This window comes from Hyperoodon ampullatus, assembly GCF_949752795.1.
Source record: "Hyperoodon ampullatus genome assembly, chromosome: 7".
NCBI lineage: Eukaryota > Metazoa > Chordata > Mammalia > Artiodactyla > Ziphiidae > Hyperoodon > Hyperoodon ampullatus.
The window spans coordinates 14,694,866-14,706,524 of NC_136920.1; the positions used below are offsets into that span (position 1 = coordinate 14,694,866).

The following is an 11,659-nucleotide window of genomic DNA, read 5'->3' on the forward strand; positions in this document are numbered from 1 at the left end:
TCTCTCGCTGTCACCCGCCTAGCCACCACCTTTCCTCCAGTCCTGCCACCCGTACTGTACGCCATCCTTGCCCAGCCCTGTCCTTCCCCCAGGTTCTTGCTGTCTCCTTGGCCACACTGCCTTCCTCCTCAGCAGCCAGCCTCTCCTCTTGCACCCGCCCCTCTGCTCCCATCCCTCTGCATCACTCCCCCAGCCCCATCCCTCAATGCCTGCGCGCTCCCTTCCTCCCAACCCTCCTCCTGTGTCTCCCAGCCCTGCTCTGACGTGGGAGGTGAGGGGGGTGGGGGGATGGATGACTCACAGTGTTATGATGCAGCTCCACAACATACAGCTACATTCACCCACAGCCCGGGGTACAGACGAGAGACAACCTCTGGCCCCCTAGCAGCTGGCCAGCTTTGCAGCCCCAGTCTTGAGCCCCTAACTACCCTCCCCCCGCCCCCATCCCCTTCCCCATTGAAGGAGCGGAAGGAGAAGAGAGAAGAGTGAGCAGAGAGATTGAGATTGAGAGAGAGAGAGAGAGAGAGAGATAGACGGAGATCTCTGGAGCAGACCTCAAGGTGAGGGGGCAGCCCTTCTCCAAATGAATCTTTTTCCCTTTGCAAATTTCCTCCTTCTGCTGCGTGCCGCTTTCTCCCCTTTGCAAAAGCATTATTCATCCACCCTTTGTCCTCCCTTCCCCCTCCCCGCTGCCTCCGCTCCTCTCTCAGCTCCTTCATCCCTCTCCAAGCTCTGACGGTTCCCGCACTTATTTCCCGGCAACTCTGGCTGCAGCATCAGGCATCACTGTTTATTGTTTTGCTGCTGGTGCAGACCCCCAAAGCCCGCCCTGGGAGCCGGCTGCGCTGCTAATTATTCGGACCCTACCCTACTAAGGAATGCCAGCCCGGAGGGGGCCGCAGCCTCGGAGCAGATGAGAAAATCCTTTGTGAGCAGGTGTCCCCCTCCCTTTTTGTTCCCCTAAGAGGCACGGGATTCGCACCTGTTTCCTGGAGCCTCCGCCTCGGCGCCTCTGCCGTCAGCGCCGGTTGCTCGGCATCCCCCTCCCCCAGCCCTCCCTCTCCCCCGCCTCCCACGGTCCAGCCCCATCTCACTTGGGGGAGCATCCTCTCCCCAGCACTCAGCTTGCCTTTGTTTTTTTCCCAGTCATTTGCTCAACTTGCTTCTCTCGGTAATCTGAGATGGGGAAAGAAGTGACCCCTCCTCCCCTCCCGTGAGTGACTCTCTGGCCTTCTGTGCAGCCTCTCCTGAGCTAGATGGGGAAGCAGGGGAGAGAGAGGGAGGGAGGCGTGCTGGAGGCTGGGGAAGGAGTCTGAGAGCTAGGACCCGGCCCCCTCCCCAGGCCCCTCGAAGGTGTGCTAGTTGGAGCGCGTCAGAGGGGAACCTGCAGGCAAAGTTGAAGGCAGACCTGCGAAGTGGAGGCTGAAGAGTTGGGCTGGTGAGGAGGGCCCGTCTCCTGCAGCCAGAGCCCAATGTCACCCTCAACACAGCCCAAGGTGTCTTCCTGGGCCCCAGCAGGGGGAGAAGGCCTGAATCTGAAGATGGTCTCTGCCAGGGGGTTTTTGTAGACAGAATGCCTGGCGGCCCCAGGAAGCACTGAAGCAGCAGGGGTGCTGGTGGCCACCGCAGAGGACAGGATGAGAGCCCGTCGCCCTGGCTTGCTCAGTCACACTGCCTCGGCTCTGCCTAGTGGCCTAGCATTGCCAGAGCACCCAGCTGGCATCTCGGAACCAGACTTGGGCTAAACCGTCCACCATGGGCCTGAAGGCCCCATGAAGGAGGGAGAAGACAGCAGCTCACTTGCTTATCAGAACCAACACGGGACACCTCCCTCGTTATCCAGCACCCTCAGCCATTCTGGGGCTGGAGTCTGGGCATCTTCCTCAAAATTCTTAATCAGGACCCAGCAATTATTTTATCTCATGTCACCCACAGAGTCACTGCTGTTCGTCCTGCTGTTGGGAGAAGGTGAAGAGAAACATCCTCTGCCTTGGGCCCCAAAGCACGGGTTTTGAAAATAAGAGCCTCCACTTTTGCTGTCCATCTTAGACGCTGCTCCACCCTACAGACACAGCCCAGGAGCGCTGGCCTCCCCGACACAGTCCCCATTGCCCATCGGTTCCAGCTGTCAGATGCGCCCGAAGGAAAGAGAGTTTCTCTCCTAGGCTTGGTGCCCAAGTCCTTAACTGAGGGCTAAGGCAGCAATTACAGAGAGCAGGAAAGAGAGACCGAGGGCCTCAGAGGCTGAGAAGACAAGCCCAGTGTTGCTTCTGGGCCAGAATGAGTGGACCAAGGTGCAAGACTGGGCAGCAGCCACGTCTGAGGTCTTTGGTACCGGATGAGACATCCATCAAGTTCTAGTTCCCAGAATGCAGGACTCCAGCCCCAGAAGAGGGCTGGAGCAGAGTGTGTGTACCTGCCTGCCTGCTCTCCTTCCCTTTCTCATCACGCCCCTCCCTCCCACACAAAATGTGTGATGGACCAATTATATTGCAAACGGAGGCCATGAGAAAGAAGAACTGCCAGGCACCCCCAACTTTTTAAAGGCTTTGAGCTCCACAGAGACACAGAGCCTACCAGTGCATGTGGGACGCAGATCCTCACAAAAGAACTGAAAACCAAGGAAAGAGCACTTGCAAATGACGTTGCTCCCATGGCAGCGCCGGTGCCGGCGGGCTGCTCTCGGCGGAAAATGGTGGAGGCTGCTCCCGCCCCAGGAGGGAGAGACACCACCTCCTGGGCTAGAGGCCTGGATCCGCTGCCAGGCTCGCCAGAGCAGACTGTCATCCAGGGGACAGGGAGACACAGTGCGACTGGACGCTGAGGAGGGTTGCTGGTGATGCGGGGGGAAGTAGGGGTGGAGGTGAGCAGAGCCCCATCTTCTCCATCCCCGCAGGAGGGGCTCCTCACGCGGTCTCGGCTCTCCTGATGCACCTTCCCCTCTTCCCAGGTGACTTCCATTTCTATCTGGTTCACGTCTGGGGGGGGCCTGGCCGGGCAGCCCCCCCACATCTCTCCTGCCCTGAAACACGGCTCTAGCCAACCTGCTCCGCTGCTTCACCTGCGACCGTCTGTGTGGGAGCTGCACGGCACCAGCCCCTCCTGCCCGCCAGGGCATCGTCCTCCAGCCCGTCATGCCCAGCTGCGACCCTGGCCCGGCCCCTGCCTGCCTCCCCACCAAGACTTTCCGCAGCTACCTGCCCCGCTGCCACCGCACCTACAGCTGCGTCCACTGCCGTGCACACCTGGCCAAACACGATGAGCTCATTTCCAAGGTACGCCAAGTGGGGGGCCTGCCACTCCCCTCCGCTCTGCCCGCAAGGTAGCCCAAACATCACCTAGGGGTGAGGCAACGAAGCCCAGCCTCCCTCCTCCGCGTCCCGGGGGGACTCAGTGCAAGGGTAACCCTGGGGTCAAGGGCTACCCAGTAGTCACTGTCTGTCTGTCCTATGTCTCCACAGTCCTTCCAAGGGAGCCATGGCCGAGCCTACCTGTTTAACTCCGTGTGAGTCTACCTCTCTCCTTGTGCATGTGTGCTTGTGTTGTGAATAATTTTCCTCTGGGAGAAACAGGGTGAGCCATCTGAAGGTGGCTTTGCACCTGCTGCCTTTGCCTCTCCTTTTGCGAAGCGGTTCAGGAACTCGGTCTACAGTTCTTCTGCGGGGGGATTCTGGGCAGCTCTGCAATCCCAGCACCGGAAGGAAAAGGCCTAGGCACTAGCCAGAAAAGGGTGGATTGCTGAAGGCAGGGGCTTCCATTTGGAGGGTTAAGCTCTCTCCAGATGGAAGGTCCTTTGGGCTGTTCGGGGTCTAGACTGACAGAGCGACCCCACCGGGTCCTGGGTCCTTCCTGTTTCCTGAGACAGGGTCAACGTGGGCTGCGGGCCAGCTGAGCAGCGCCTCCTTCTCACGGGGCTCCACTCGGTAGCTGATATCTTCTGTGAGAGCTGCAAAACCACCCTCGGCTGGAAATATGTAAGTACCGGGGGGAGGGAGAGGGCCATCCTCTGAAGGGGGGTCTCCATGGCCCTCCAAGCCCCAGTGCCCACGTTAGGTGTTTGCATGATCCAGAGGGGAGAGGGAGCTAGTAGTGGGTTGGACTGGGTGGAGGGTAGCGGGGTTGGGGTCAGGGGTAACACAGGTGGCAGCAGGAATGCCTGGGAGGGAACTGCTCTGTCCTGCGTTCACGGCGTCCCCTCCATCAGGAACAAGCTTTTGAGACAAGCCAGAAGTACAAGGAAGGGAAGTACATCATTGAAATGTCACACATGGTGAAGGACAACGGCTGGGACTGAGGGGCTCCGGCAGGCTGTGCCCTTCCTCCGCATGCCCCACTCTCCCCACCCCTGTCCCCTGGCCCTGCCAAGCGTCCATACCAGCATGAGTACTGCCCCACCCCTGGGGGAAACCCGGCTCCCGCCAACCCCTCCCCTGCCTCCACCTCATCACTCCCAGGCCCCTTTGGCACGGGGCTCTGGGGTACCCCAGGGGTGTTGAAGGCTCAGGAGTGGGCAGCAGCCAGGGAGACAGACTGGGGGAAAGGGCTGGCTGTGGGGCCTTCTAGCCCCAAGGTCCTGAACATTGAGGGGATGGCGGTGCGTAGACTCAGGCAGAGAGGACCACGGGAAGAATCGGTGTTTGCTCCACCTCTGTGAATGAACAGAGAAGCAACTTTGAGTCATGGGACTGGTAGATCCTAGGCCACAGAATAGCAGGTGGGAAAAGGCTCGAGGTGGAGTGAAATTTTGGCCTCAGACACCGGGAGATACCAGAGTCTCTAAGGGTGAAGTTTCCCACCCCCGTTTGTAGAAGCAAGGATTCGTTGGGGGTGGAAATCCCAAATCCCAGGCCCTGGGTAATAATAAAAGAATCACAGGGGTTTCCATTTCACTCCACTTGTTTATCTTGGCACTGAAGAGGCACTTTCAAGTATCTGACCCTTGCGTGGGGTAGGGAGAGTTGCCCTGGAACAGCCTCACCCCCAGCTGGCAGATTCCAGAGCAAGCAGGCTTTGTGGGCGTTCTCCGAGGCCCAGCCACTGCTCCCTGGCACCCAGGCCCTTGGGGGGAAGGCGGGAAATCAGTGCTACGGGGCCAGGCTTCCTCGTGGCTGCCACCAGCGAACGAAACTTTTGTATGATACATAAAGTGTTTGGGTCTATTTTTAATAAAAAGGGGAAAGCAACTGTGAGGCATTCGGTCCTCTGACTTTTCTTCCTCATGCAAGTACCATACCGGTCACATACACCCCCATCCCACGCCTGTCCCTTCACACCACTAGGGGGCAGCAGTTGCTTCGTCAATGGCAAGATACCAGGGGATGGAGATTCAGGTGAAGTTTTGCTTATTAAGAGATGGCTTTTGTGAGTGGTATTCCAGCTGGAGCATCCAAAACAGCTCCTGTCTTTTGGAGCCCTTGACATTGAATCTGCTTTTGCCTGGTTTGGGCACCTGGAAGAGGTTTATTCCAGGACAAGGGTTTTCTTGGGTCCCATTGCCTTTCAGCCTGGTTCTGGAATATTTTGGTCAGCTCATGGCCACACTTAAAGCTAAAAGGAAAATCGATCAGCCAAGGTGCTGCCTTGGCAGCTGATACAAAGTGGAACAAAATAGCTCAAAACTGCAGCATCAATGCAACCGTGTGACGCAAGTGCAGTTTTTGGCAGTGATGTGAAACCTTATTTTTGTGAGGTCACCGTCATCTGCAGGGAGGATTGGACGCATCATGAAAATCATTGTTTTTGTAAGCTAGCTTGTTATTTACAGATTCATTTATTGATACTGCAACTATTTGTAAGAGCACCTCTTACTTGCCAGGCCTTGTTCAGCACTGGGGATGCAGTGGAGAACAAGGCAGCCACGGCCTGACTTCATGGAGCTTTCGGTCTAGCGCGAGGACAAACAAGAACCAGGCAATTCCAGCAGGTGACAAGGGCTCTGAGCAGGGATGGGGGAGTAAGCTCGGAAGCTTGTAGGAGAGGCTTAGCCTAGACTTAAGGAGTCAAGGAAGGCTTTGCAGAAGTGATGACTATGATGGCACTTGAAGGATGAGAAGATGGGTGGGCAGGGCTTCCCTGGTGGCGCAGTGGTTAAGAATCCGCCTGCCAATGCAAGCAGACACGGGTTCAAGCCCTGGTGCAGGAAGATCCCACATGCCACGGAGCAACTAAGCCCGTGCGCCACAACTACTGAGCCCGTGTGCCACAACCACTGAAGCCCGTGCACCTAGAGCCCATGCTCCACAAGAGAAGCCCGCGCACCGCAGCGAAGAGTAGTCCCTGCTCGCCGCGACTAGAGACAGCCTGTGCGCAGGCAGGAAGACCCAACGCAGCCAAAAATAAATAAATAAATTTATAGTAAAAAAAAAAAGAAGTTACGTGGGCAGAGAGGAAGATTGGGGGGGAGGGGGATATTTCTGGCCGAGAGAACTGTGTGTTAAGTGGCTCAAGTTTAGATGAAATAAAAGTTTCCAAAGCTGGAGCACAGATGCAAGTGGGTGAGATGAGATAGTAGAGGAGAGATAGGCAGAGGCCATAATACACTTAGGAATTTCATCTCAAGGGCAATGAGGAAACACTGAAATTTTCTTGTTTCTTAATATGTGGAGGCCCATCACCAAATGGCTGTTTTGTGCCCAGAGAAGAGGCTCAAATAGAAATGTTAAGAATGAAAAAAAAGGAACATGAAGCTAACTGTACCGTCTCAAATACTGCTGTCAACGTCAGGATGGAGGGCTGTCTGGGCAGAAGGGAGGAAGAGACCTGGAAGACACAGGTGCTAGAAGAAGGCAAATCAAGCCGTGAAGGAATGATGTCCAGCACCCCATCTGTGAAGCCTGATGGGGGTCTGTCCCGTCATTCACTTCCCACATGCCTGGTGATGCCTAAAGCCTTCTCTCAGGTTCCAGCAAGCGACCCAGAAACCCTGTCCATCTCAGTCCCACTTCCTGCACCGAAGTTCAGGAAGGCTTGTCCTGGAAAATCTCTGACTTTGACTATCAGACACAAACTAGCCGCCTTCTTAAAGCTCCCCAAATCTGCCTCTCTCTCAATTTACTTATTAAGCCAACTAGACACTGTGGGAAACAGGGAAGTAACTGGCAGTCATTGCCCTCAAGTTCTTTGTAGTCTTTCCCGGAAGAATCATTCTACGAGTTGGGTTCAAGGGATCCTATTTAATCTTCAAGATCAGGCCATGGGCAGTGCTGTCCGAATCTTGGATGCCCAGACAGTTGTGCCCTGGAGAAGCACCACTGTCAAATACCCTGTGACTAAGAAGGGTCATGCTGGGAACTGCAGGTGGAGATGAGGTCGCCTTTTTCTGCCCAAGAGCCAGGGAAGGAGCTGCAGGTGTGGAATGCCAGGGGCACACGAGTTCCTGTCCCCAGGGAGCAGTCCTTTCAGGTTAGCCCTTTTTCCTTTCCTGGGCATCCCCTTTTTCTCATGGAGGTCTGTTCTGGTCCTAACAGTGATTCTCCCAATCTTATCCACCCACCCTCCAATCCCAAACTGAGTCTGGGAACTCCTTCTAAGCCAACAAGCCACTACTTGTATCTTTAAAGGCTTGAACCTTTGGAAGATACACTCATACAACCAGCAGGTGGCATCAAAACCCTCTACCCCTCAGCTCCGGCAATCTGTCAGTTGAGAATCTACTCAACCCTCTCCAAAGAGACTGGTGAGCTGTCACACTTAGGACAAGATTAGATCTAGGCTCTGCAATTTAAGAGCTGTAAAACTTTGGCAGCTCTGCTTAAACCTTTCCGACTCTCAGTTTTTTCATCTGTAAAATGGGGGTGCGACTTGCCAAAGTCATTAGAGGTCCACCATAATGTATTTAGTGTCTAGCACGTGGACTGCACGTGGAAGCGCTTCCATACATGTGAGCTATTCGTAGGACGACTCACAGAGAGGATTCTCGGTGAGGAAGTCTCCACGCTGAGGAGGCACAGCTGGCGCTGGGTAGCACTACGCGGCCAATGCCCTTTTAACATTGCACTGCTAGTGATAGGCGCAGACAGTAGCACAATGTGAAAAGAGCTCCGGCCCGCAGCAGAGGCATGCCGGCCCTGCCTCCTCGCCCCTTCCCCAGTCCCCGGGCCACTCAGCTCTCTTGGCCTCCCTCTCTGCCCTTCTCATCTTCAGTACAGCTTTCCTCCTTCTCTTCCGTTCTCAGCGTAGATCCTCTATTTTCCCTCCACTCCTCCTCTGGCCTTCTTCCTCACACCCTTCCTAGCATCGAGACCACCTTTCCCCTGAGGTTTTGGGGCTGGGGGAACGGGGTCCAAGGAGGCAGCTTGGCACTCAATCTTCACAGGTAATGAGCAGTAGAACCCTCCCCAGATTTGGAGGTGACATGAAGCTGTGTTCATCTGGATTTGTATCTCCGGCAGCTTCCCTCCAGAGAGGAGCTGGCTGACCAGGACCAGAGAACCCTCTCTTCCTCCCTAGGCCAAAGCTCGCTCTCCTTTTTAGTTTAGATAAAGGGAAGTTCTAGGCCTTAAGGGGACAGCCTCAGATGAACCTTCAGGACCAGAGGGATGGTGGAGAAAAGGCACAGGGTCCCCAGGCTGCACAGGAGGGGAGGTGCTTCTGGAGGTAGAAGCTGTGGGTAAAGCCCCGCCTCTGCATCTCCTCTTGGAGGTCATTAGATCCACTTTGTGGGTTCAGCATTAAACGAAACGGTGTGGTTGATTCCCTCACCATTAGAGATAGGCTTTCTTTCATTGGCAGTGGGATCAGAATCCGAGTTGTTTCTTGTTTATCCAGGGACTCCAGTTAGGGAGCTTTCAGCTCACCCAGAACTTCCCCATCCTGCCTGGTCTAACGGGCTTAAACCCTGGATAAACAATCCTGACACCAGCCAAAGGTTCAGAGCCAGGCAGAGCTCTAGGGTGGCACATTCCTGGCTAGAGCTGTGGCCCCGGAAGCTCAGCTCCAGTTCTGACCTGGTGAACTGTGTGCAGCCCAGAGGGTCAGGGGCCGTGGGGGTAACTCCCCGGTGCACCGATCAGCGAAGGCCTCCAGGAGATAACCTCCACCTTCCACAGCCGGCCGGAGGAATGGCGGACAGACTCCCCAGTTGGGAGCTCTTCCTCTGGGCTTCCCCTCCGGCCCCCTCCCACCCCCTCAGGAAGCAGGAGAGCCTCTCTCCCGCCTTCCTAGGCAGAGTTTGTTCCTGTAATCTGCAAAACGTTCTAACGGACGGGGACCCAGGCCCCACTAGGGCCAGTCGCCAGGCCTCTGCTCTTGGGTTGAGCAAAGCAGTCCCAGCAGGGAACTGGATCATGCCAACAGGGGGCAGAGGGGCAAAGGCAGGACTGCCCAGCAAGTTCCTGGAGGTGAGGGGAAGATTCCTCACCAAGGAGTTCCCAGATCTCTCCCGGGGGCGAGAAGGGAGACGGGGCTGGGACCAAGGTCCCTTCGGCTCTCACACCCAACTCACTGCAGAGCGGGCCCTGCGATTCAGCAGCCAGCAGGGCCCGTCCCCCAGCGTGGGCCCAGGAGCCATCCCCCAGCTCCTTCCAGAGGCGGGTGTGGAGACCGAGGAGGAAATGGGGGAGGGGAGGCCCCGGCTCAAGTTCTCTCCACTCCCCCTCCTCATTGGCCACCATCTTCCGGGCCCTGCTCCCCGGAGCAGCGGGGGATGGGGCCCAGCCTGCGGAAGGGAGAGAAAGGGCAGGTGGAGGGTTAGCTGGAGCGCCAGGGGCAGGGGCTGGCCCCGACTGTCTCCTCCTCCCCCCTCCCCGCAGCCATGGCGACTGGAGGGGGAGGGGCCCGGGAGGGTCCTGAAAGCCCCGTTCCGTGAATGGGCTGAAAGGGGCACGGGGAGGGGGGGGGAGGGGGGTGCACTCGCCCTCAACGCCCAACGGTGCCCCCCCCTCCCCCAGGACACACACACACACCTAGAGGCTGGACCACACACGCGCGCACACACAAACTCCCAGCCACACTCGCTGCACAACTCAGCCCTCACTACACACTTACCCAAACAGCAAGCCCCGGAGTGTGAAGCCACGGCTGCTCCACGGAACACACCCCTCAAAACCCCACAACTCTCAGCCCAAGAACGGGCCTCACACGCACACACAGCCCCTTGGCTCATCCACAACTTCTCAAGATGCACAACTCCCCGCCCGCCTGCAGCCCTTCGGCCACGGCGCTTCCCTCTGCACACACCCGCCAAGTCCCCGGCACGCCCGGCCCCAGACGGCCCGGCCTCAGCCCGGCAGCAGCCGCCCTCCCCTGCGCACCACCGCCCCGCGGGAAAAGGACCGCGAAGCCGCCCCAGCACGACGTGCCTGCTGCTCGCCAGTTACGAGCGCTGCGAAAGGAACAAATGGAAGAGATGCCCACGAGGGGAGGAGGACGAAGAGGGGGAAGGAAGACGAGGGGAAGAGCCCAGACCAGCCCCCTCCCCTCACCGAGAGAAGAAAACCGAAAATCGGTGGCGTTACCCCTCAGGGCGCTCAGATACCTACACAGTGCGCTTCCTTACGTTCCTCTGCCTGCCACCTCCTTCTTCCCGGGCTCTTTCTCTGCCCTTCCCTCCCTCTTGGCTTCCCTCCCTGGCCTCGCACCCCCTCTCTCACGCCCTCTCGCGCCCCGCCGGCTCCTCTCCCGGGCCGGGCTCGGATCCCCGGCGGCCGCCCGTCCGGCCGCCGGCCGGGACCAAGGTAGGTCCGGGCACCAAGCGGCCGCCGCGCCCTGGCCTCTGCCGATCTCGCTCTTCCCCCCTCGCCCCCTTTCTCCTTCCACACTCCCTGCCGTCCATCTTGAATACTTGGGATTCTTGAATGGAGTGAGCAGGATCCGCTCCCCCAGGCTCCCATTGGCTGTGGGTTAACCCTTTTGAAACGAGATCCTCCCTCTCATTGGCTGCCAGGCTCCCCTCTTCTCCCCCAACCCCCATCCCCTCCGCCTCCCAGCAGCCGGCGAGGTCAGGGCGCTCCCGGGCGCCCCCTCCCCTGGCCTCTCAGCCCCCCGTACCTCCACCCCCGGACGCCGGTCTCCCTGCCCTTAACATCACACCCGCCACAGGGCTGCAGGTGAGGGCAGATCCGGTTCCCGCCAAATGCGGCCCCAAGGGTGGACTGGCAGAAACCCTGTTCCCAGATGCCCCTCGTGCTGGACCTGGAGACCTTAGAAGATGCAAGAGGTGCAGTTTCCTGCCTGTCTCCCAACCCTCCTTGAGCAGAAGTACCTCTCCAACAGGGAATCCACGCAGCCTTTCAGCTTCACCCAAGGCGATCCGAGAGCGCTCCCAAACCAACCAGCCCCCTGGGCCGGGCAGGAAGAGGGCAGCTCCGGAAAGAATATCTGAGGCTCTTCTGAGAGGCTAATTCCCTGACTGCCGCAGGGCAGGTCTGACCCTACCAGGAATGCGCAGCATCTGGAGCTCTGCTCAGTCACAAACATCCCCTGGGACCAACCAACGCAGCCGCCTGGCCCTGTGCTGGACCCACTAGGGGCTCTGAGCTGGGAGCCCAGAGGGGCATAGAGGAAGGAGGCGGCAGGGGGTAGGGCAATGAATCAGGCCTGGGAATGGGGTACCTCTGTTCTAGGCCCAGATCTGCCATAACATGCTTCGCCAGGTCATATCTCCTCTCTGGGCCTCAGTTTCCTGATTTACAAAAGTTTGATCCAGAACTTCCTGTAGAAG

General features: G+C 57.8%; 1 protein-coding gene across 1 annotated transcript; it reads left to right on the forward strand.

Annotated features, from left to right (window-relative positions):
- Window positions 1-3,134: 3,134 nt before the first annotated feature.
- On the forward strand, window positions 3,135-4,294 carry YPEL4 (yippee like 4; the record flags this gene model as incomplete). The annotated part of the gene is made up of 4 exons (XM_079708226.1): window positions 3,135-3,275; window positions 3,462-3,505; window positions 3,866-3,974; window positions 4,205-4,294. The coding sequence occupies 4 exons, from the start codon at window positions 3,135-3,137 to the stop codon at window positions 4,292-4,294; spliced, it is 384 nt and encodes a 127-aa protein (XP_079564352.1).
- Window positions 4,295-11,659: the final 7,365 nt, after the last annotated feature.